General features: G+C 35.9%; 1 protein-coding gene across 2 annotated transcripts in view; it reads right to left on the reverse strand.

Moving 5' to 3' along the window:
- The window catches only part of LOC131138544 (uncharacterized), a 29937-nt gene continuing 3260 nt past the window's right edge, over window positions 1-26677 (reverse strand). For both annotated transcript variants that reach the window (XM_058087532.2, XM_078787660.1), the window contains exon 4: window positions 1-26565. In XM_058087532.2, coding sequence (XP_057943515.2) covers window positions 319-26565 — 26247 coding nt within the window. In that variant the 3' untranslated portion in view covers window positions 1-318. The remainder of the gene's footprint in view (window positions 26566-26677) is intronic.

Raw genomic sequence — 26677 nt, forward strand, 5'->3', positions numbered from 1 at the left:
TAGTATTTTTATCAGTTTATTGTAGGCGTTAACAAGGGCGGTGTAAATTTGCAAAACCAAACAAAGCAGTCAAATATACAAAAGTCTCCAATCTCATAAATTACATAACAATTTTGGATTATACAAAAACAAACAGTCCAAAAACAGGTATACTATGCCAAAAGCCAACACGGATTGGCTCAATCTCACTTAGCATGAACCTCAACAGGATATAAGATACAGACTGAATTGAGTGGGCGGTGGAGGTTGCAGGTTCGATGCTCAATCCCAGTTGGCCAAATAAGCGTCTACATATCAATATAAGCTTGCATTTCATTTTTACTCCGGATATGGTGACTTGCGGTTACTGCGGCGGCATTTGTTATAGCAACACTGGAACTGGTGCAAAAGTCCACTGGATGCCTTTGCCAGTTTTGTTTTTCCGGTCTTGTTACCATGGTAATTTTCTGTTGTCACGTCCATCGCATGTGTTTGGTTTGCTTTATCACTCGTTTTCAGGGTCTTGGTCATATTTTCTTTCTTGACAATGAGAGTGTCAATATTACCAAGCATCTCAATTTTGAGTTTGTGGAGGTTTTCGTGTTTTGTCTCAGAGTAATTTTGCCATGTTTGATCAAATCCTTGATCCGTGATCTTCGCAAATGTCTCATCCTTATGTAGCCAATATGATTTAACCGTTGTGTTTATCGCATGTAATCGTTTCTCCATTTTTTCTTTCACGTCATGACTTCGACACTTCATCTGATCGATCTCCTTCTTTTGTGTTTTTGTATCCCTCCAGATTTTTCTCAGGCAATCACTTTTCGAGATTTTGTTGACTGTGGAAACACGTATTGTTGGCACTGATTCCGGTAGAGTGGAAAGCTTCTGCTTCAGTTCCATTTCCACTCCATCACTTCTGGGTACAATGACAGGATTTTCATCAAGTCTCATCTTTGTTTCGAATAGTTCTCTCTGGATCAACGTACGGTTCCGGAAGAGAAGTGTCTTGTGATCTTCATGCTTTATGACCTTTGATTGTGGTATGAAAAGTTGGGTTGTTTTTCCTTGAATCGTTTGATAATAACCACTAATTATTAGTTTCTCAAGTTCATAACAAATGTCTTGGAACATTTGACTCAAAAGTAGGTAGTGTTCCGTATTGAGTGAACACTGACGCATAACCTTTTGATAATTCTCATGTAGACTTTGTTTCAACTTTTCTATTTTAGCCTCAAGAAGTCTTCTGTCATGTGTTGCACCGGTGAACCAGCCCCGTTCAAGCCGTGGCTCAGGTTCCAATTTCCCTTCACTGGCAGACAAACCAATGGCCATTGTATGGAGCGTTTGAATTTTAGTACTTTTGTTCCAATCGTGTTCCTTTCTTAAAACATCCAAATTCACGTTTTCTCGCTTAAAAAAATGTATGTTAGAAATCGCGGAATCTCTTTTCATTTGAACCTCAACGTTTACGCCTTGAATAATTTTGGTATTTTTCTTCATCTCCTCAACCAATGTGTCCATTTCTACTTTATTCTTCCTGAACTCATTTGCTTTGATTTCAAGGTCGATGTATCTGTCTTTTATTTTGCATTGATTCTCCTCCAATGTAATCATTTCTTTTTTCATGTAAGACTTCATCAAGTCCAGCTCCAGTTTCACTTTAGTCATGATCTCATTGGCTTGGATCAGGTATTCTTTCTCTTGTTTGATTTCATTCTTCAGTTTGTCCAGGTCTTGTTTTTGTACCAAGAGTTTTTCCTTTTGATTCCCAATGTCTTCTTTTTCTTTCACTATTTTTGACAACAGAATGTCCAGCTGGATCTTTCCATTCTGTAGTTTGTTGTTGATTGATATTTGGTTCCTCACTTGATTATGGTCTGCCAGCATGTGTTTCAGTTCAAGTAACATTTTCTGCACACCTTCATTGTTGGTTTCTAAATTGACCACTTTTTTGTTAATGTCTTCACCTTTCTTCTTATGCATTTTCTTCCAATCATCTGTCATTCTTTTGATAGATAGGATGTTAGTCTGGAATTGATCTTCCCTCACCTTCTGCTCAGATTGCAGGTGTTCCAGCGTCTCCTTGTCTTTGACATGCAGTCTTCTTTCAATTTCTAAATTAGCCTTCAATGTTAGTAGCTTTTCCTTTTCTGTACTCATTTGTTTCATGGCAGAGTCAAAGGCTTTTTTCTTCTTATTATGTTCTTGTCTGGTAACATCCAAATCCTCCTTTAGTTGCTTTGAAATGAATCTGTTATATTGGACGTCATCTCTTATATTCTTCAGCTCCACAACAAATGTGTCTATGTCTACTTTTGTCTTATTCATCTCATTTACGAGGATTTCAAAATCAATGTATCTGTCTTTAATCTTACGTTTATTGTCTTCCAGTGTAATCATTTCTTTATTCATGTCAGACTTCATCAAGTCCAGCTCCAGTTTGTCTTTGCTCATGATCTCATTGGCTTGGATCAGGTATTCTTTCTCTTGTTTGATTTCATTCTTCAGTTTGTCCAGGTCTTGTTTTTGTACCAGGAGTTTTTCCTTTTGATTCCCAATGTCTTCTTTTTCTTTCACTATTTTTGACAACAGATTGTCCAGCTGGATCTTTCCATTCTGTAGTTTGTTGTTGATTGATATTTGGTTCCTCACTTGATTATGGTCTGCCAGCATGTGTTTTAGTTCAAGTAACATTTTCTGTAGAAGTTCACTGTTGGTTTCTAAATTGACCAATTTATTGTTAATGTCTTCAAGTTTCTTATGTCTTTGTTCCTTCCAATTATTTGTCATTTTTTGTAAAACCAGTATTTTAGTCCTTAAGTGATCTTCCTGTACTTTCTGCTGAGACTGTTGGTGTTCCATCTTCTCCTTGTCTTTGTAATGCAGTCTTCTTTCGATATCAAAATTAGCCTTCATTCTCAGTAGGTTTTCCATTTCTGTTCTCATTGTTTTCATGGCAGATTCAAACTCTTTTCTCACTCTGTCTGTCTTTTTCGTGTCAGACTTCATCAAGTCCAGCTCCAGTTTCACTTTAGTCATGATCTCATCGGCTTGGATCAGGTATTCTTTCTCTTGTTTGATTTCATTCTTCAGTTTGTCCAAGTTTTGTTTTTGCACCAAGAGTTTCCCTTTTTGATTCTCTATGTCTTCTTTTTCTTTCACGATATTTGACAGCAAATTGTCCAGCTGGATCTTTCCATTCCAAATGAGTCCGTTGTTGATTGAGATTTGGTTCCTCAAATGATGATGGTCTGCCAGCAGGTTCTTCAGTCCAACTAACTTTTTCTGCACACCTTCATTGGTGGCTTCTAAATTGAGTAATGTTTTGTTGATGTCTTCAAGTTTCTTCTTATTCTGTGCTTTCAAGTGACCTGTCATTCTTTCTATGTATAACATTTTAGTCCTAAACTGATCTTCCCATACCTTCTGCTCAGATTGCAGATGTTCCATTTTGTCCTCGTCTTTGGTTTGCAGTCTTCTTTCGAGAAGTATCTTTTCCATTTCTGTACTCATTCTTTTCATGGCAGATTCAAACTCTTTTCTCTTCCAGTGATGTTCTTGTCTGATAACATCCAACACTTCATTTTGTTGCTTTAAAAGACAACTGTTATAATTGACTTCATCTCTTTTGGTCAGAACCTCCATACTGAGATCTTGAATAACTTTCCTCCATATCTCCATCTTCTCAACTAATGTGTCTAGTTCTACTCGAATCTTCGTAAACTCATTTGCTGTGATCTCAAGGTCAGTGTATCTGTCTTTAATCTTGCGTTGATTGTCTTCCCATGTGATCATTTCTTTATTCATGTCAGACTTCATCAAGTCCAGCTCCAGTTTGTCTTTGCTCATGATCTCATTGGCTTGGATCAGGTATTCTTTCTCTTGTTTGATTTCATTCTTCAGTTTGTCCAGGTCTTGTTTTTGCACCAATAATTTGGTGTAGTCATTGCAGATGTCTTCTTTTTCTTTGACTATGTTTGAAAGCAAATTTGAAAGCTCCAGTTTCTCTTTGCTCATGATTTCATTGGCTTGGATGAGGCGTTCTTTCTCGCATTTAATCTCATTCTGTAGTTTTTCCAGGTCTTGTTTTTCCTCCAAAAGTTTAGCATTTTGATTCTGTCTATCTTCCTTTTCTTTCACGATGATAGACAGCAAATTTTCCAGCTGGATCTTTCCGTTCCATATTAGTTTGTTGTTGATTGAGATTTTGTTCATTATTTGATTATGGTCTGCCAGCATGTGTTTCAGTTCAAGTAACATTTTCTGTACACCTTCATCTAAATTCAGTAATTTCTTGTTCATGTTCTCAAATTTCTTCTTATTCTTTACCTTAATGTCATCTGCAAGTCTTTCTAAAGACAGTATGTGAGCCCTAAAGTGATCTTCCCACACCTTCTGCTCTGATTGTAGATGTTCCATCTTCTCTTTGTCTTTGGCATGAAGACTTCTTTCGAGAAGTATCTTTTCCATTTCTGCACAGATTTTTTTCACGACAGATTGAAACTCTTGTCTTCTTTTGTCATGTTCTTGTCTGACAACATGCAAGTCGTCATTTTGTTGCTTTAAAAGACAACTATAATTGACTTTGTCCATGTTTTTCTTCATCTCAACAACAAGTTTGTCCATTTCTAATTTCGCCTTTGTCATCTCATTTGCTGCGATTGCAAAGTCAGAGTAACTGTTTTTAACCTTGCGTTGATTGTCTTCCAGTGTAATCATTTCTTTGTCTCTTTCAGACCTTATCAAGTCCAGCTCCCGTTTGACTTCAGTCATGATCTCATTGGCTTGGATCAGGTATTCTTTCTCTTGTTTGATTTCATTCTTCAGTTTGTCCAGGTCTTGATTTTGAACCAAGAGTTTTGCCTTTTGATTCTCTGTGTCTTCTTTTTCTTTCACTATTTTTGACAGGAAATCGTCCAGCTGGATCTTTCCATTCTGTAGTTTGTTGTTGATTGATATTTGGTTCCTCACTTGATTATGGTCTGCCAGCATGTGTTTCAGTTCAAGCAACATTTTCTGCACACCTTCATTTTTGGCTTCAAAATTGGCCATTTTTTTATTAATGTCTTCAAGTTTATTGTAATTCTTCTTCTTCAAATGATTGATCATTCTTTCCAAAGATAGTCTGGTAGATCTAAGGTGATTTTCCCAAACCTTCTGCTCAGATTGCAGATGTTCCACCTTTTCCCTTTCTTTGGCATGCAGTCTTAATTCAATATCAAAGTTACCTTTCATTGTAAGAATTTTTTCAAGTTGTCTACTAAATTTATTTGTAGCAGCTTCAAAGTCCTCTTTCTTTTTATAATGTTTATGTTTGATAATATCCAATTCCTCTTTCTGTTGCTTTGAAAGGCATTTGTTATGACTGAATTCATCTCTTGCTTTCTTCAGATTCTCAACTAATGCGTCCATTTCTAATTTAGCCTTCCAAAACACACTTGCTTTAATTTCAAGGTCAATGTATCTGTCTTTAATCTTACGTCGATTCTCTTCCAGTGTGATCATTTCTTTTTTCAGGTCAGACTTCATCAAGTCTATCTCCAATATTTCCTTGCTGATGATTTCATTGGCTTGGATCAGGTATTCTTTATTTTGTTTCATCTCATTGTCCAGCTCTTGTTTTCGTACCAAGAGTTTTGCCTGTTGGTTCTTCATGTCTTCTTTTTCTTTCACTGTGTTTGAAAGTAAATTGTGAAGCTGGATCTTTCCATTCTGTAGTTTGTTGTTGATTGATATTTGGTTCCTCACTCCATTATGGTCTGCCAGCATGTGTTTCAGTTCAAGCAATATTTTCTGCACACCTTCATTGTTTGTTTCCAAAGTAACCAATTTTGTGTTAATGTCCTCGAATTTCTTCTTATGCTTCTCCTTCAAAGGACCTGTCATTCTTTGTATCGACGTTTTGTTGGTCCTGAAGTGATCTTCCCACACCTTCAGCTCAGATTGTAGATGTTCCATCTTCACTTTGTCTTTGGCATGCAGTCTTCTGTCGAGAAGAAGCTTTTCCATTTCTGTGTTTATTTTTTGTATGGCAAATTCAAGCTTGGTTCTTTTCTCGTCATGTTCTTGTCTGATAACATCCAAGTCCTCCTTTTGTAGCCTTAAAAGACAACTTTGATCATTGAGTTGATCTCTGTTTTTCTTCATCACATCAACAAATGTGTCAGCTATGACTTTATTCTTCTTAAATGCCTGTGCTATGATTTCAAATTCAGTGTATCTGTCTTTAATCTTGCGTTGATTGTCTTCCAGTGTAATCATTTCTTTATTCATGTCAGACTTCATCAAGTCCAGCTCCAGTTTCTCTTTTTTCATGATCTCATTGGCTTGGATCAGGTATTCTATCTCTTGTTTGATTTCATTCTTCAGTTTGTCCAGGTCTTGTTTTTGTACCAAGAGTTTTTCCTTTTGATTCTCTATGTCTTCTTTTTCTTTCACTATTTTTGACAACAAATTGTCCAGCTGGATCTTTCCATTCTGTAGTTTGTTGTTGATTGATATTTGGTTCCTCACTTGATTATGGTCTGCCAGCATGTGTTTCAGTTCAAGTAACATTTTCTGCATATCCTCAGTGTTGGCTTCCAACTTGACAATTTTTTTGTTAATGTCTTCAAGTCTACTGTTCTTCAGTGCCTTCAAATTATCTGCAAGTCCTTTGATATGTAATACATTAGTCTGAAAATTATGTTCCCACAACTTCTGCTCAGATTGCAGAGGCTCCATCTTCTCCTTGTCTTTGGCATGCAGTCTTCTTTCAAGAAGTATCTTTTCCATTTCTGTATTCATTCTTTTTGTGGCAGAGTCAAAGTATTGTCTGTTCTTCTTATGTTCTTGTTTCATAACATCCAACTCATCCTCTTGTTGCTTTAAAAGAGATAAGTTATATTGGACTTCATCACTTGTTTTCTTCAGCTCCACAATGAATGTGTCCATTTGGACCTTAGTCTTCTTCAACTCACTTGCTGTGATTTCAAGGTCAATGTATCTGTCTTTAATTTTGCGTTTATTGTCTTCCACTGTGATCATTTCATTTTTCATATCAGACTTCATTAATTCAAGCTTCAATTCCTCTTTGCTCATGATCTCATTGGCTTGGATCAGGTATTCTTTGTCTTGTTTGATTTCATTCTTCAGTTTGTCCAGGTCTTGTTTTTGCACCAAGAGTTTTTCCTTTTGATTCTTGATGTCTTCTTTTTCTTTCACTATTTTTGACAACAGATTGTCCAGCTGGATCTTTCCATTCTGTAGTTTGTTGTTGATTGATATTTGGTTCCTCACTTGATTATGGTCTGCCAGCATGTGTTTCAGTTCAAGCAACATTTTCTGAACACCTTCATTGTTGGTTTCTAAATTGACCAATTTATTGTTAATGTCTTCGCCTTTCTTCTTATGCTTTTCCTTCCAATCATCTGTCATTCTTTTGATAGATAGTATGTTAGTCTGAAAATGATCTTCCCACACCTTCTGCTCAGATTGCAGGTGTTCCAGTGTTTCCTTGTCTTTGGCATGCAGTCTTCTTTCAATTTCAAAATTAGCCTTCAATGTTAGTAGCTTTTCCATTTCTGTACTCATTTTTGCAGTGGCAGATGCAAACCCATGTCTTTCCTTGTTATGTTCTTCTCTGATAATATCCAGGTCCTCCTTTTGTTGCTTTGAAAGGCATCTGTTATATTGGACGTCATCTCTTAGATTCTTCAGCTGCACAATGAATTTCTCTATTTCTACTTTTGTCTTCTTCAATTCATTTGCTGAGATTTCAAATTCAGTGTATCTGTCTTTAATCTTGAGTTGATTGTCTTCCAGCATCATCCTTTCTTTATTCATGTCAGACTTCATCAAGTCCAGCTCTAGTTTCTCTTTTTTCATGATCTCATTGGCTTGGATCAGGTATTCTTTCTCTTGTTTGATTTCATTCTTCAGTTTGTCCAGGTCTTGATTTTGCACCATGAGTTTTTTCTTTTGGTAGTCTATGTCTTCTTTTTCTTTCAATATTTTTGACAACAGATTGTCCAACATGATCTTTCCATTCTGTAGTTTGTTGTTGATTGATATTTGGTTCGTCATTTGATTATGGTCTGCCAGCATGTGTTTCAGTTCAAGCAAAATTTTCTGCACACCTTCATTGTTGGTTTCTAAATTTACCAATTTATTCTTAATGTCTTCGAGTTTCTTCTTATTTCTTGCCTTCAAATTATTTGTCATTCTTTTGATAGATAGGATGTTAGTCTGGAAACGATCTTCCCACACCTTCTGCTCAGATTGCAGGTGTTCCAGTGTTTCCTTGTCTTTGACATGCAGTCTTCTTTCAATTTCAAAATTAGCCTTCAATGTTAGTAGCTTTTCCATTTCTTTACTCATTTGTTTCATGGCAGAGTCAAAGGCTTTTTTCTTCTTATTATGTTCTTGTCTGATAACATCTAAGTCCTCCTTTTGTTGCTTTGAAAGACATCTGTTGTAATGGACGTCATCACTTATATTCTTCAGCTCCACAACGAATGTGTCCATTTCGACCTTAGTCTTCTTCAACTCACTGACTGTGATTCCAAGGTCAATGTATCTGTCTTTAATCTTGTGTTTATTGTCTTCCAGTGTAATCATTTCTTTTTTCATATCAGACTTCATCAAGTCCAGCTCCAGTTTCTCTTTTCTTATGATCTCACTAGCTTGGATCAGGTATCCTTTGTCTTGTTCAATGTCACCATTCAGTTTTTTCAGGCCTTGTTTTTCATCCAAGAGTTTTGCCCTTTGATTCTCTATCTCGACTTGTTGAATCGCTACGTTTGAAAGCAAATTTTCCAGCTGGATCTTTCCATTCTGTAGTTTGTCATTGATTGATATTTGGTTCCTCACTTGATTATGGTCTGCCAGCATGTGTTTCAGTTCATGAAACATTTTCTGCACACCTTCATTGTTGGTTTGTAAATTGACCAATTTTTTGTTAATATCTTTGAGCTTCTTTGAATTCTTTTCCTTCCAATTGTCTTTAATTCTTTCGATAAACTGCATGTGACGCCGAAGGTGATCTTCCCACACCTTCTGCTCAGATTGTAGATGTTCCATCTCCTCTTTGTCTTTGGCATGCAGTTTTCTTTGGATAAGTATCTTTTCCATTTCTCTGTTAATTTTTTGCATGGCAAATTCAAGCTTGGTTCTTTTCTTGTCATGTTGTTGTCTGATAACATCCAAGTCCTCCTTTTGTTGCTTTGAACTACATCGATTATACTGGACTTCATCTCTTATATTCTTCAGCTCCACAATGAATTTCTCTATTTCTACTTTGGTCTTGTTCAACTCATTTGCTGAGATTTCAAATTCAGTGTATCTGTCTTTAATCTTGTGTTTATTGTCTTCCAGTGTGATTATTTCTTTTTGCATGTCAGACTTCATCAAGTCCAGCTCCATTTTCTCTTTTTTCATGATCTCATTGGCTTGGATCAGGTATTCTTTCTCTTGTTTGATTTCATTCTTCAGTTTGTCCAGGTCTTGTTTTTGCACCAAGACTTTTGCCTGTTTATTCTCTGTGTCTTCTTTTTCTTTCACTATTTTTGACAACAGATTGTCCAGCTGGATCTTTCCATTCTGTAGTTTGTTGTTGATTGATATTTGGTCCATAGCTTGTTTCATAACATCCAACTCATCCTCTTGTTGCTTTAAAAGAGATAAGTTATATTGGACTTCATCACTTGTTTCCTTCAGCTCCACAACGAATGTGTCCATTTGGACCTTAGTCTTCTTCAACTCACTTGCTGTGATTTCAAGGTCAATGTATCTGTCTTTAATTTTGCATTTATTGTCTTCCACTGTGATCATTTCGTTTTTCATATCAGACTTCATTAATTCAAGCTCCAGTTTCTCTTTGCTGATGATCTCATTGGCTTGGATCAGGTATTCTTTCTCTTGTTTGATTTCATTCTTCAGTTTGTCCAGGTCTTGTTTTTGTACCAAGAGTTTTTCCTTTTGATTCTTGTTGTCTTCTTTTTCTTTCACTATTTTTGACAACAGATTGTCCAGCTGGATCTTTCCATTCTGTAGTTTGTTGTTGATTGATATTTGGTTCCTCACTTGATTATGGTCGGCCAGCATGTGTTTCAGTTCAAGTAACATTTTCTGAACACCTTCATTGGTGGTTCCTAAATTTACCAATTTATTGTTAATGCCTTCGAGTTTCTTCTTATTCCTTGTCTTCAAATTATTTGTCATTCTTTCGATAGATAGTATGATTGTCTGAAAATGATCTTCCCTCACCTTCTGCTCAGATTGCAGGTGTTCCAGTGTTTCCTTGTCTTTGACATGCAGTCTTCTTTCAATTTCAAAATTAACCTTCAACATGAGTAGCTTTTCCATTTCTGTACTCATTTGTTTCATGGCAGAGTCAAAGGCTTTTTTCTTCTTATTATGTTCTTGTTTGATAACATCTAAGTCCTCTTGTTGCTTTAAAAGACATCTGTTGTATTTGACTTCATCTCTTGTTTTCTTCAACTCCACAACAAATGTGTCCATTTCGACCTTAGTCTTCTTCAACTCCGCTGCTGTGATTTCAAGGTCAATGTATCTGTCTTTAATCTTGCGTTTATTATCTTCCAGTGTGATCATTTCTTTTTTCATATCAGACTTCATGAATTCAAGCTCCAATTTCTCTTTTCTAATGATCTCATTGGCTTGGATCAGGTATTCTTTGTCTTGCTTAATCTCACCCTTCAGTTTTTTCAGATCTTGTTTTTCATCAAAAAGTTTTGCCTTTTGATTCTTGATCACTTCTTTTTCTATAGATATGTTTTTAAGGATGTTTGTGAGTATTGATATGTGGTTCTTCACTTGATTATGGTCTGCCAGCATGTGCTTCAATTCAAGACATATTATCTGCACACCTTCATTGGTTGTGTCGAAAATGACCACTGTTTTTTTAATGTCTTCAAGTTTCTTCTTATTCTGTGCTTTAAAATGATCTGTCATTCTTTTGATAGATAGTGTGATAGTCCTAAAGTGATCTACCCACAACTTCTGCTCAGATTGTAGATGTTCCATCTTCTCTTTGTCTTTGGCATGCAGTTTTCTTTCGAGATGTATCTTTTCCATTTCTGTGTTCATTTTTTGCATGGCAAATTCAAGCTTCGTTCTTTTCCTGTCATGTTCTTGTCTGATAACATCCAAGTCCTCCTTTTGTTGCTTTGAACTACATCGATTATACTGGACTTCATCTCTTATATTCTTCAGCTCCACAATGAATTTCTCAATTTCTACTTTCGTCTTCTTTAACTCATTTGCTGAGATTTCAAATTCAGTGTATCTGTCTTTAATCTTATGTTTATTGTCTTCCAGTGTAATCATTTCTTTATTCATGTCAGACTTCATCAAGTCCAGCTCCAGTTTCTCTTTTTTCATGATCTCATTGGCTTGGATCAGGTATTCTTTCTCTTGTTTGATTTCATTCTTCAGTTTGTCCAGGTCTTGTTTTTGTACCAAGAGTTTTGCCTGTTTATTCTCTGTGTCTTCTTTTTCTTTCACTATTTTTGACAACAGATTGTCCAGCTGGATCTTTCCATTCTGTAGTTTGTTGTTGATTGATATTTGGTTCCTCACTTGATTATGGTCTGCCAGCATGTGTTTCAGTTCACGAAACATTTTCTGCACACCTTCATTGTTGGTTTCTAAATTGACAATTTTTGTGGCAATATCATCAAATTTCTTGTTATTCTTTTCCTTCCAATCATCTGTCATTCTTTTGATTGATAGTATGTTGGTCTGAAAATGATCTTCCCTCACCTTCTGCTCAGATTGCAGGTGTTCCAGTGTTTCCTTGTCTTTGGCATGCAGTCTTCTTTCAATTTCAAAAGTAGCCTTCAATGTTAGTAGCTTTTCCTTTTCTGTACTCATTTGTTTCATGGCAGAGTCAAAGGCTTTTTTCTTCTTCTTATGTTCTTGTTTGAGAACTTCCATCTCCTCCACCTGTTGCTTTGAAAGACATCTGTTATATTGGACTTCATCTTTTATTTTCTTCAGCTCCACAACAAATGTGTCCATTTCGACCTTAGTCTTCTTCAACTCACTTACTGTGATTTCAAGGTCAATGTATCTGTCTCTTAACTTGTGTTTATTGTCTTCCAGTGTGATCATTTCTTTTCTCACATCTGACTTCTTGAATTCAAGCTCCAGTTTGTCTTTGCTCATGATCTCATTGGCTTGGATCAGGTATTCTTTCTCTTTTTTAATGTCTTTCTTCAGTTTGTCCAGGTCTTGATTTTGCACCAAGAGTTGTGCCTTTTGATTCTCGATGTCTTCTTTTTCTTTCACTATTTTTGACAACAGATTGTCCAGCTGGATCTTTCCATTCTGTAGTTTGTTGTTGATTGATATTTGGTTCCTCACTTGATTATGGTCTGCCAGCATGTGTTTCAGTTCAAGTAACATTTTCTGAACACCTTCATTGTTGGTTTCTAAATTGACCAATTTTTTGTTAATATCTTCGAGTTTCTTTGTATTCTTTTCCTTCCAATTATCTTTCATTTTTTCGATAAACTGCATGTGACTCCGAAGGTGATCCTCCCACACCTTCTGCTCAGATTGTAGATGTTCCATTTCCTCTTTGTCTTTGGCATGCAGTCTTCTTTGGAGAAGTATCTTTTCCATTTCTCTGTTCATTTTTTGCATGGCAAATTCAAGCTTGGTTCTTTTCTCGTCATGTTCTTGTCTGATAACATCCAAGTCCTCTTTTTGTTGCTTTGAACTACATCGATTATACTGGACTTCATCTCTTATATTCTTCAACTCCACAATGAATTTCTCTATTTCTACTTTCGTCTTGTTCAACTCATTTGCTGAGATTTCAAATTCAATGTATCTGTCTTTAATCTTGTGTTTATTGTCTTCCAGTGTGATTATTTCTTTTTGCATGTCAGACTTCATCAAGTCCAGCTCCAGTTTCTCTTTTTTCATGATCTCATCGGCTTGGATCAGGTATTCTTTGTTTTGTTCAATCTCATTCTTCAGTTTGTCCAGGTCTTGTTTTTGCACCAAGACTTTTGCCTGTTGATTCTCTGTGTCTTCTTTTTCTTTCATTATTTTTGACAACAGATTGTCCAGCTGGATCTTTCCATTCTGTAGTTTGTTGTTGATTGATATTTGGTCCATAACTTGATTATGGTCTGCCAGCATGTGTTTCAGTTCATGGAACATTTTCTGCACACCTTCATTGTTGGTTTCTAAATTGACAATTTTTGTGGTAATATCTTTAAGTTTCTTGTTATTCTTTTCCTTCCATTCATCTGCCATTATTTTGATAGATAGGATGTTAGTCTGGAAATGATCCTTCCACACCTTCTGCTCAGATTGCAGGTGTTCCAGTGTTTCCTTGTCTTTGACATGCAGTCTTCTTTCAATTTCTAAATTAGCCTTCAATGTTAGTAACTTTTCCATTTCTGTATTCATTTGTTTCATGGCAGAGTCAAAGGCTTTTTTCTTCTTATTGTGTTCTTGTTTGATAACATCCAAGTCCTCTTCTTGTTGCTTTGAAAGACATCTGTTGTATTTGACTTCATCTCTTGTTTTCTTCAACTCCACAATGAATGTGTCCATTTCGACCTTAGTCTTCTTCAACTCACTTACTGTGATTTCAAGGTGAATGTATCCGTCTCTTAACTTGCGTTTATTGTCTTCCAGTGTGATCATTTCTTTTATCACATCAGACTTCTTGAATTCAAGCTCCAGTTTGTCTTTGCTCATGATCTCATTGGCTTGGATCAGGTATTCTTTCTCTTGTTTGATTTCATTCCTCAGTTTGTCCAGGTCTTGTTTTTGTACCAAGAGTTTTTCCTTTTGATTCTTGATGTCTTCTTTTTCTTTCACTATTTTTGACAACAGATTGTCCAGCTCGATTTTTCCATCCTGTAGTTTGTTGTTGATTGATATTTGGTTCCTCACTTGATTATGGTCTGCCAGCATGTGTTTCAGTTCATGTAACATTCTCTGCAGAAGTTCATTTTTGGTTTCTAAATTGACCAATTTATTGCCAATATTTTCGAGTTTCTTCTTGTTCTTTTCCTTCCAATCATCTGTCATTCTTTTGATGTTAGTCTGAAAATGATCTTCCCTCACCTTCTGCTCAGATTGCAGGTGTTCCAGTGTTTCCTTGTCTTTGACATGCAGTCTTCTTTCAATCTCAAAATTAGCCTTCAATGTTAGTAGCTTTTCCATTTCTGTACTCATTTGTTTCATGGCAGAGTCAAAGTATTTTCTCTTGTCTTGGTGTTCTTCTCTGATAACATCCAACTCCTCCTTATGTTGCTTTAAAAAACATCTGTTGTAGTGAACTTCATCACTTGTTTTCTTCAGCTCCACAACAAACATGTCCATTTCGACCTTAGTCTTCTTCAACTCACTTGCTGTGATTTCAAGGTCAATGTATCTGTCTTTAATCTTGCATTTGTTTTTTTCCAGTGTGATCATGTCTTTTTTCATTTCAGACTTCATCAAATCGAACTCCATTTTCTCTGTGCTCATGATCTCATTGGCTTGGATCAGGTATTCTTTGTTTTGTTCAATCTCATTCTTCAGTTTGTCCAGGTCTTGTTTTTGAACCAAGAGTTTTGCCTGTTGATTATCTGTGTCTTCTTTTTCTTTCATTATTTTTGACAACAGATTGTCCAGCTGGATCTTTCCATTCTGTAGTTTGTTGTTGATTGATATTTGGTCCATAACTTGATTATGGTCTGCCAGCATGTGTTTCAGTTCATGGAACATTTTCTGCACACCTTCATTGTTGGTTTCTAAATTGACAATTTTTGTGGTAATATCTTCAAGTTTCTTGTTATTCTTTTCCTTCCATTCATCTGTCATTATTTTGAGAGATAGGATGTTAGTCTGAAAATGATCTTCCCACACCTTCTGCTCAGATTGCAGGTGTTCCAGTGTTTCCTTGTCTTTGACATGCAGTCTTCTTTCAATTTCTAAATTAGCCTTCAATGTTAGTAGCTTTTCCTTTTCTGTACTCATTTGTTTCATGGCAGAGTCAAAGGCTTTTTTCTTCTTATTGTGTTCTTGTTTGATAATATCCAAGTCCTCTTCTTGTTGCTTTGAAAGACATCTGTTGTATTTGACTTCATCTCTTGTTTTCTTCAACTCCACAACAAATGTGTCCATTTCGACCTTAGTCTTCTTCAACTCACTTACTGTGATTTCAAGGTCAATGTATCTGTCTCTTAACTTGCGTTTATTGTCTTCCAGTGTGATCATTTCTTTTATCACATCAGACTTCTTGAATTCAAGCTCCAGTTTGTCTTTGCTCATGATCTCATTGGCTTGGATCAGGTATTCTTTCTCTTGTTTGATTTCATTCTTCAGTTTGTCCAGGTCTTGTTTTTGTACCAAGAGTTTTTCCTTTTGATTCTTGATGTCTTCTTTTTCTTTCACTATTTTTGACAACAGATTGTCCAGCTGGATCTTTCCATTCTTTAGTTTGTTGTTGATTGATATTTGGTTCCTCACTTGATTATGGTCTGCCAGCATGTGTTTCAGTTCATGTAACATTCTCTGCAGAAGTTCATTTTTGGTTTCTAAATTGACCAATTTATTGCCAATATTTTCGAGTTTCTTCTTGTTCTTTTCTTTCCAATCATCTGTCATTCTTTTGATGTTAGTCTGAAAATGATCTTCCCTCACCTTCTGCTCAGATTGTAGGTGTTCCAGTGTTTCCTTGTCTTTGACATGCAGTCTTCTTTCAATCTCAAAAGTAGCCTTCAATGTTAGTAGCTTTTCCATTTCTGTACTCATTTGTTTCATGGCAGAGTCAAAGCATTTTCTCTTGTCTTGGTGTTCTTGTCTGATAACATCCAACTCCTCCTTATGTTGCTTTAAAAAACATCTGTTGTAGTGAACTTCATCTCTTGTTTTCTTCAGCTCCACAACAAACATGTCCATTTCGACCTTAGTCTTCTTCAACTCACTTGCTGTGATTTCAAGGTCAATGTATCTGTCTTTAATCTTGCATTTGTTTTTTTCCAGTGTGATCATTTCTTTTTTCATTTCAGACTTCATCAAATCGAACTCCATTTTCTCTTTGCTCATGATCTCATTGGCTTGGATCAGGTATTCTTTCTCTTGTTTGATTTCATTCTTCAGTTTGTCCAGGTCTTGTTTTTGAACCAAGAGTTTTTCCTTTTGATTCTCTATGTCTTCTTTTTCTTTCACTATTTTTGACAACAGATTGTCCAGCTGGATCTTTCCATTCTGTAGTTTGTTGTTGATTGATATTTGGTTCCTCACTTGATTATGGTCTGCCAGCATGTGTTTCAGTTCAAGACATATTTTCTTCACACCTTCATTGGTTGTGTCTAAAATGACTTTTTGGTTAATGTCTTCCAGTTTCTTCTCATTCCATATTTTAAAATTAACTGTCATTCTTTCTATAGATTGCATGTTAGTCCTCAGGTGATCTTGCCACACCTTCAGCTCAGATTGTAGATGTTCCATCTTCTCTTTGTCTTTGGCATGCAGTCTTCTTTGGAGAAGTATAGTCTCCATTTCTGTGTTCATTTTTTGCATGGCAAATTCAAGCTTGGTTCTTTTCTTGTCATGTTCTTGTCTGATCACATCCAAGTCCTCCTTTTGTTGCTTTGAACTACATCGATTATACTGGACTTCATCTCTTATATTCTTCAACTCCACAATGAATTTCTCTATTTCTACTTTCATCTTCTTCAACTCATTTGCTGAGATTTCAAATTCAGTGTATCTGTCTTTAATCTTGCATTTATTGTCTTCCAGTGTGATTATTTCTTTATTCATGTCAGACTTCATCAAGTCCAGCTCCAGTTTGTCTTTGCTCATGATCTCATTGGCTTGGATCAGGTATTCTTTCTCTTGTTTGATTTCATTCCTCAGTTTGTCCAGGTCTTGTTTTTGCACCAAAAGTCTTTCCTTTTGATTTTTGCTGTCTTCTTTTTCTTTCACTATTTTTGACAGCAGATTATCCAGCTGGATCTTTCCATTCTGTAGTTTGTTGTTGATTGATATTTGGTTCCTCACTTGATTATGGTCTGCCAGCATGTGTTTCAGTTCATGAAACATTTTCTGCAGAAGTTCATTTTTGGTTTCTAAATTGACCAATTTAATGTCAATATTTTCGAGTTTCTTCTTATTCTTTTCCTTCCAATTATCTTTCATTCTTCCGATGGATAGGATGTTAGTCTGGAATTGATCTTCCCACACCTTCTGCTCAGATTGCAGGTGTTCCAGTGTTTCCTTGTCTTTGGCATGCAGTCTTCTTTCAATTTCAAAATTAGCCTTCAATGTTAGTAGCTTTTCCATTTCTGTACTCATTTGTTTCATGGCAGAGTCAAAGGCTTTTTTCTTCTTATGTTGTTCTTGTTTGACAACATCTAAGTCCTCTTCTTGTTGCTTTAAAATACCTCTGTTATATTTGACTTCATCTCTTGTTTTCTTCAGCTCCACAACAAATGTGTCCATTTCAAACTTAGTGTTCTTCAACGCAACTGCTCTGATGTCAAGGTCAATGTATCTGTTTCTTAACTTGCGTTTATTGTCTTCCAGTGTGATCATTTCTTTTATCACATCAGACTTCTTGAATTCAAGCTCCAGTTTGTCTTTGCTCATGATCTCATTGGCTTGGATCAGGTATTCTTTCTCTTGTTTCATCTCGTTCTTCAGTTTGTCCAGGTCTTGTTTTTGTACCAAGAGATTTTCCTTTTGATTCTCGATGTCTTCTTTTTCTTTCACTATTTTTGACAACAGATTGTCCAGCTGGATCTTTCCATTCTGTAGTTTGTTGTTGATTGATATTTGGTTCCTCACTTGATTATGGTCTGCCAGCATGTGTTTCAGTTCAAGCAACATTTTCTGCACACCTTCATTGTTGGTTTCTAAATTGAGCAATTTATTGTTAATGTCTTCAAGTTTCTTCGTATTATTTTCCTTCCAATTATCTTTCATTCTTCCAATGGATAGTATGTTAGTCTTGAAATGATCTTCCCACACCTTCTGCTCAGATTGCAGGTGTTCCAGTGTTTCCTTGTCTTTGGCAAGCAGTCTTCTTTCACTCTCAAAATTAGCCTTCAATGTTAGTAGCTTTTCCATTTCTGTATTCATTTGTTTAATGGCAGAGTCAAAGGCTTTTTTCTTCTTATTATGTTCTTGTTTGATAACATCTAAGTCCTCCTCTTGTTGCTTTAAAAGCCATCTGTTGTATTTGACTTCATCTCTTTTTTTCTTCAGCTCCACAAAGAATGTGTCCATTTCGACCTTGGTCTTCTTCAACTCACTTGCTGTGATTTCAAGGTCAAAGTATCTGTCTTTAATTTTGCATTTGTTGTCTTCCAGTGTGATCATTTCATTCTTCATTTCAGATTTAATCAAGTCAAACTCCATTTTCTCTTTGCTCATGATCTCATTGGCTTGGATCAGGTATTCTTTCTCTTGTTTGATTTCATTCTTCAGTTTGTCCAGGTCTTGTTTTTGCACCAAAAGTCTTTCCTTTTGATTCTTGTTGTCTTCTTTTTCTTTCACTATTTTTGACAACAGATTGTCCAGCTGGATCTTTCCATTCTGTAGTTTGTTGTTGGTTGATATTTGGTTCCTCACTTGATTATGGTCTGCCAGAATGTGTTTCAGTTCATGAAACATTCTCTGCAGAAGTTCATTTTTGGTTTCTAAATTGACCAATTTATTGTCAATATTTTCGAGTTTCTTCTTATTCTTTTCCTTCCAATCATCTGTCATTCTTTTGATGTTAGTCTGGAAACGATCTTCCCTTACCTTTTGCTCAGATTGCAGGTGTTCCAGTGTTTCCTTGTCTTTGGCATGCAGTCTTCTTTCAATTTCTAAATTAGCCTTCAATATTAGTAGCTTTTCCATTTCTGTACTCATTTGTTTAATGGCAGAGTCAAAGTATTTTGTCTTCTCTTGGTGTTGTTGTTTGATAACATCCAACTCCTCCTCTTGTTGCTTTAAAGGACATCTGATACTTTGGACTTCATCTCTTGTTTTCTTCAGCTCCACAACGAACATGTCCATTTCAACCTTAGTCTTCTTCAACTCATTTGCTGTGATTTCAAGGTCAATGTATCTGTCTTTAATCTTAGATTTGTTTTTTTCCAGTGTGATAATTTCTTTTTTCATTTCAGACTTCATCAAATCAAACTCCATTTTCTCTTTGCTCATGATCTCATTGGCTTGGATCAGGTATTCTTTCTCTTGTTTAATCTCATTCCTTAGTTTGTCCAGGTCTTTTTTTTCAAACAATAATTTTACCTTTTGATTTTCTGTTTTTTCTTTGTCTTTCATGAGGTTTGACAGCAAATCTTCCAGATGGATCTTTCCTCTCAGTGTTCGTTTTTTGCTGATTGATATTTGTTTTTTCACTTGATTATGGTCTGCCAGGATGTGCTTCAGTTCAAGGCATATTTTCTGCACACCTTCATTGGTTGTGTCTAAAATGACCACTTTTTTGTTAATGTCTTCAAGTTTCTTCTTATTTTGTGCTTTAAAATTATCTGTCAATCTTTGGATAGACAGTATGGTAGTCCTAAAGTGATCTTCCCACACCTTCTGCTCAGATTGCAGGTGTTCCAGCATCTCCTTGTCTTTGGCATGCAGTCTTCTTTCCAGTAGTATCTTTTCTATTTCTGTACTCATTTGTTTCATGGCAGAGACAACAGTTTTTTTCTTCTTCTTATGTTCTTGTATGATAACATCCAAGTCCACCTTTTGTTGCTTTGAACTACATCGATTATACTGGACTTCATCTCTTATATTCTTCAGCTCCACAATGAATTTCTCTATTTCTACTTTCTTCTTGTTCAACTCATTTGCTGAGATTTCAAATTCAGTGTATCTGTCTTTAATCTTGTGTTTATTGTCTTCCAGTGTAATCATTTCTTTTATCACATCAGATTTCATCAAGTCAAACTCCATTTTCTCTTTGCTCATGATCTCATTGGCTTGGATCAGGTATTCTTTCTCTTGTTTGATTTCATTCTTCAGTTTGTCCAGGTCTTGATTTTGTACCAAGAGTTTTTCCTTTTGACTCTCGATGTCTTCTTTTTCTTTCAGTCTTTTTGACAACAGATTGTCCAGCTGGATCTTTCCATCCTGTAGTTTGTTGTTGATTGATATTTGGTTCCTCACTTGATTATGGTCTGCCAGCATGTGTTTCAGTTCAAGACATATTTTTTGCACACCTTCATTGTTGGTTTCTAAATTGACCACTTTTTTGTTAATGTCTTCAAGTTTCTTCTCATTCTGTGTTTTAAAATCAACTGCCATTCTTTCTATAGATCGCATGTTGGTCCTAAAGTGATCTTCCCACACCTTCTGCTCAGATTGTAGATGTTCCGTCTTCTCTTTGTCTTTGGCATGCAGTCTTCTTTGGAGAAGTATCTTTTCCATTTCTGTCTTCATTTTTTGCATGGCAAATTCAAGCTTGGTTCTTTTCTCGTCATGTTCTTGTCTGATAACATCCAAGTCCTCTTTTTGTTGCTTTGAACTACATCGATTATACTGGACTTCATCTCTTATATTCTTCAGCTCCACAATGAATTTCTCTATTTCTACTTTGGTCTTGATCAACTCATTTGCTGAGATTTCAAATTTAGCCCATCTGTCTCTGGCTTGGATCAGGCATTCTTGGTCTTGTTTTTGCACAAAGAGTTTTTTCTTTTGGTTCTCTATGTCTTCTTTTTCTTTCACTATTTTTGACAACAGATTGTCCAGCTGGATCTTTCCATTCTGTAGTTTGTTGTTGATTGATATTTGGTTCCTCACTTGATTATGGTCTGCCAGCATGTGTTTCAGTTTAAGCAACATATTCTGCACACCTTCATTGTTGGTTTCTATATTGACAATTTTTTTGTCAATGTCTTCGAGTTTCTTCTTATTCTTTTCCTTCCAATTATCTTTTGTTTTTTTGATAGATAGGATGTTAGTCTGGAAACGATCTTCCCGCACCTTCTGCTCAGATTGCAGGTGTTCCAACATCTCCTTGTCTTTGGCATGCAGTCTTCTTTCAATTTCTAAATTAGCCTTCAATGTTAGTAGCTTTTCCATTTCTGGATTCATTTGTTTCATGGAAGAATCAAAGGCTTTTTTCTTCTTATTATGTTCTTGTTTGAGGACATCTAAGTCCTCCTCTTGTTGCTTTAAAAGACATCTGTTGTATTTGCCTTGATCACTTGTTTTCTTCAGCTCCACAACAAATGTGTCCATTTCCACCTTCGTCTTCTTCAACTCACTTGCTGTGATTTCAAGGTCAACGTATCTGTCTCTAATTTTGCATTTGTTGTCCTCCAGTGTGATCATTTCATTCTTCATTTCAGACTTCATCAAGTCAAACTCCTTTTTCTCTTTGCTCATGATCTCATTGGCTTGGATCAGGTATTCTTTGTCTTGTTTAATCTCATTCTTCAATTTTTCAAGGTCTTGTTTTTGCACCAAGAGTTTTTCCTTTTGATTCTCTATGTCTTCTTTTTCTTTCACTATTTTTGACAACAAATTGTCCAGTTGGATCTTTCCATTGTGTAGTTTGTTGTTGATTGATATTTGGTCCATAACTTGATTATGGTCTGCCAGCATGTGTTTCAGTTCAAGACATATTTTCTGCACACCTTCATTGTTGGTTTCTAAATTGACCACTTTTTTGTTAATGTCTTGGAGTTTCTTTTCATTCTGCGCTTTGAAATTAACTGTCATTCTTTCTATAGATTGCACGTTAGTCCTAAAGTGATCTTCCCACACCTTCAGCTCAGATTGGAGATGTTCCATCTTCTCTTTGTCTTTAGTGCAAAGTCTTCTTTGGAGAAGTATCTTTTCCATTTCTGTGTTCATTTTTTGCATGGCAAATTCAAGCTTGGTTCTTTTCTTGTCATGTTCTTGTCTGATAACATCCAAGTCCTCCTTTTGTTGCTTTGAACTACATCGATTATACTGGACTTCATCTCTTATATTCTTCAGCTCCAAAACTAATTTCTGGATTTCTACTTTCGTCTTGTTCAACTCATTTGCTGAGATTTCAAATTCAGTGTATCTGTCTTTAATCTTGCATTTATTGTCTTCCAGTGTGATTATTTCTTTATTCATGTCAGACTTCATCAAGTCCAGCTCCAGTTTGTCTTTGCTCATGATCTCATTGGCTTGGATCAGGTATTCTTTCTCTTGTTTGATTTCATTCTTCAGTTTGTCCAGGTCTTGTTTTTCATCCAAGAGTTTTTCCTTTTGATTATCTATGTCTTCTTTTTCTTTCACTATTTTTGACAACAGATTATCCAGCTGGATCTTTCCATTCTGTAGTTTGTCGTTGATTGATATTTGGTTCGCCACTTGATTATGGTCTGCCAGCATGTCTTTCACTTTAAGCAACATTTTTTGCAGAAGTTCATTTTTGGTTTTTAAATTGACCATATTACTGTTAAAGTTTTCGACTTTCTTCTGATTTGTTTCCTTCAAATTATTCATCATTCTTTCGATAGATAGTATTTTAATCTGAAAATGATCTTCTCTTACCTTCTGCTCAGATTGCAGGTGTTCCAGCATCTCTTTGTCTTTGGCATGCAGTCTTCTTTCAATTTCTAAATTAGCCTTCAATGTTAGTAGCTTTTCCTTTTCTGTACTTATTTGTTTCATGGCAGAGTCAAAGGCTTTTTTCTTCTTATTATGTTCTTGTCTGGTAACATCCAAATCCTCCTTTAGTTGCTTTGAAATGAATCTGTTATATTGGACGTCATCTCTTATATTCTTCAGCTCCACAACAAATGTGTCTATGTCTACTTTTGTTTTATTCATCTCAATTATGAGGATTTCAAATTCAGTGTATCTGTCTTTAATCTTCCGTTGATTGTTTTCCAAGGTCATCATTTCTTTATTCATGTCAGACTTCATCAAGTCCAGCTCCAGTTTGTCTTTGCTCATGATCTCATTGGCTTGGATCAGGTATTCTTTCTCTTGTTTGATTTCATTCTTCAGTTTGTCCAGGTCTTGTTTTTGCACCAAAAGTCTTTCCTTTTGATTCTTGTTGTCTTCTTTTTCTTTCACTATTTTTGACAACAGATTGTCCAGTTGGATCTTTCCATTCTGTAGTTTGTTGTTGATTGATATTTGGTCCATAACTTGATTATGGTCTGCCAGCATGTGTTTCAGTTCATTCAACATTTTCCGCAGAAGTTCATTGTTGGTTTCTAAATTGACCAATTTATTGTTAATGTTTTTGAGTTTCTTCTGATTTTTTTCCTTCAAATTATTTGTCATTCTTTTGATAGATAGTATGTTAGTCTGGAAATGATCCTCCCACACCTTCTGCTCAGATTGCAGGTGTTCCAGTGTTTCCTTGTCTTTGGCATGCAGTCTTCTTTCAATTTCGAAATTAGCCTTCAATGTTAGTAGCTTTTCCATTTCTGTACTCATTTGTTTCATGGCAGAGTCAAAGGCTTTTTTCTTCTCGTCATGTTTTTGTTTCGTAACATCCAAATCGTCCTTTGTCTTTAAAAGCCATTTGTTGTATTTGACTTCATCTCTTGTTGTCTTCGGTTCCACAACAAATGTGTCCATTTCCACCTTGGTCTTCTTCAACTTACTTGCTGTGATTTTAAGGTCAATGTATCTGTCTCTAAGTTTGCGTTTATTGTCTTCCAGTGTGATCATTTCTTTATTCATGTCAGACTTCATCAAGTCCAGCTCCAGTTTCTCTTTTTTCATGATCTCATTGGCTTGGATCAGGTATTCTTTCTCTTGCTTGATTTCATTTTTCAGTTTGTCCAGGTCTTGTTTTTCATCCAAGAGTTTTTCCTTTTGATTCTTGTTGTCTTCTTTTTCTTTCACTATTTTTGACAACAGATTGTCCAGCTCGATTTTTCCATCCTGTAGTTTGTTGTTGATTGATATTTGGTTCCTCACTTGATTATGGTCTGCCAGCATGTGTTTCAGTTCAAGTAACATTTTCTGCAGAAGTTCATTGTTGGTTTCTAAATTGACCAATTCATTGTTAAAGTGTTTGAGTTTCTTCAGATTTTTTTCCTTCAAATTATTGGTCATTCTTTTGATAGATAGGATGTTAGTCTGGAAAAGATCTTCCCACACCTTCTGCTCAGATTGCAGGTGTTCCAGTGTTTCCTTGTCTTTGGCATGCAGTCTTCTTTCAATTTCAAAATTAGCCTTCAATGTTAGTAGCTTTTCCATTTCTGTACTCATTTGTTTCATGGCAGAGTCAAAGGCTTTTTTCTTCTCGTCATGTTTTTGTTTCGTAACATCCAAATCGTCCTTTGTCTTTAAAAGCCATTTGTTGTATTTGACTTCATCTCTTGTTTTCTTCAGCTCCACAACGAATGTGTCCATTTCGACCTTAGTCTTCTTCAACTCACCTGCTGTGATTTCAAGGTCAATGTATCTGTCTTTAATCTTTTGTTTATTGTCTTCAAGTGTGATCATTTCTTTCTTCATTTCAGATTTCATCAAATCAAACTCCAGTTTCTCTTTTGTGGTGATATCATTGGCTTGGATCAGGTATTCTTTGTCTTGTTTGATTTCATTCTTCAGTTTGTCCAGGTCTTGTTTTTCATCCAAGAGTTTTGCCTTTCGATTATCTATCTCTTCTTTTTCCATTGATATGTTTGAAAGCAAATTGTCCAGCTGGATCTTTGCATTCTGTAGTTTGTTGTTGATTGATATTTGGTTCCTCACTTGATTATGGTCTGCCAGCATGTGTTTCAGTTCAAGCAACATTTTCTGAACACCTTCATTGTTGGTTTCTAAATTGACCAATTTTTTGTTTATGTCTTTGACATTCTTCTCATTCTTTTCCTTCCAATCATCTGTCATTCTTTTGATAGATCGTATGTTAGTCTGGAAACGATCTTCCCACACCTTCTGCTCAGATTGCAGGTGTTCCAGTGTTTCCTTGTCTTTGGCATGCAGTCTTCTTTCACTTTCAAAATTAGCCTTCAATGTTAGTAACTTTTCCATTTCTTTACTCATTTTTGCAGTGGCAGATGCAAACCCATGTCTTTCCTTGTTATGTTCTTGTCTGATAACATCCAAGTCCTCCTTTTGTTGCTTTAACATGCGTCTGTTATAATTTAGGTGATCTCTTTTCATTTGAACATCAACATTTAAGTCTTGAATAATTTTCCTCTCTTTCTTTGTCTCTTGAACTAATTTTCCCATTTCTAGTTTATTATTCCTCAATGTATTTGCCGTGATTTCAAGGTCAGTGTATCTGTCTTTAACCTTGCGTTGATTTTCTTCCTGTGTGATCATTTCCTTTTTCATATCAGACTTTATCAAATCCATCTCCAGTTTCTCTTTGCTCATGATTTCATTGGCTTGGATCAGGTATTCTTTCTTTTGTTTAATCTCATTCTTCAGGTTGTCCAGGTCTTGTTTTCCCACCAAGAGTTTCACTTTTTGGTTCTCTCTTTCTTCTTTTTCTTTCACTATGTGTGATAGCAAATTGTCCATCTGGATCTTTTCATGCCATATTCGTGTGGTGGTGATTGATATTTGGTTCCTCGCTTGTCTCCAGTCTGCCAGCATGTGTTTCAATGAAAGCAACATCTTCTGCACACCTTCATTGTTTGTCCTGTTGTCGGTGTTTAAAGTAATGAGAGATACCTTTTGTTTCCGAAGATGATCCTTTGTATTTCCGAGAATTTCCATTTCCTTCCTCACCTTTTTCAGTTGTATGTGGATCACTTTCATAAGCTCATGAAGATCACTGAAATGTCCGTTGACCTTTGAACTCATGTGTTTTTTGTTTGTTTTGACCAAGATATTTTCGACATTCATCCTCCCCAAGTGTTGTATCCTTCGGTTGCCAGGTTTGATTCCAGTCATTCGCTCATCGCTATCATGATGATTCTTCTGAGGCTGCTCTTTTTGCTGTTGTTGTAGTTTGGACCTTAGAAGTTCTAAGTCATCTCTTTCTCTTTGTATTTTCTCCAGCCTTTTGTCCAATTCCCTCTTCTTCTTTTTGGTTGCCATATCAACAAACCTTCTTTCCATTTTGACTTGATTCCACCAGGTTTCTGCTTCAGTTTTTCTCAGAAATGTCCTTAATTCTTGTTCAGTTAGTTTTTTCTGAATTTCATGTAGCTCTTGTTTGGTCACTGGCTGGTTTTCATCAACCTCATTCGAATTCTTTGGTATGTCCAACTTTTGCACAGCGACTCCAACTTGAGTGTCTTTTTGTTTGTTTTTACTTTCATCTTGATTTTCTTGTTGCACGTTATTTGGCTTCTCAGTTGCATTTAATATCACTCGTAAGTTCTTTTCCGTCTGTTGTCTTTGGCTTAGCAGGTGATATATTTCCATTATCAGTTTTTGAATGTCACAACTGGTTTTCTCCACGTCCCCCATAGAACTCTCTATTGTCTGCCTCAGTTTCTTTTCTTGCTCTGTAAGTTTATGGATCTCATTTTTAATATGACGGGATTCTCTTGTCAAATCCCCATCAGTGTCTTGTTCAAGTGTTATATTCTTCAATGAGTCCATCTTTGTCTCGTTCAGGCCTTTTTTGACATTATATGTAACTGCAGAAAAGGGATTTTGGATTGAAGAGTCTCTAAATTCCCATGTATTCCGAGTCGTCATCTGTTGATCAAAAAAAGATTGGAAAGGTTGCAGATAGTTAAAGGTTCCTACCACTATGTTACAATACATTACAATTACTATAACATATGCTATCTCTATACTTTAGCATGAG

The sequence above is a fragment of the Doryrhamphus excisus genome, linkage group LG21 (genome assembly GCF_037039965.1).
Source record: "Doryrhamphus excisus strain RoL-2023G ecotype Guam linkage group LG21, RoL_Dexc_Guam_v1.1, whole genome shotgun sequence".
In the NCBI taxonomy this organism is placed as follows: Eukaryota; Metazoa; Chordata; class Actinopteri; order Syngnathiformes; family Syngnathidae; genus Doryrhamphus; species Doryrhamphus excisus.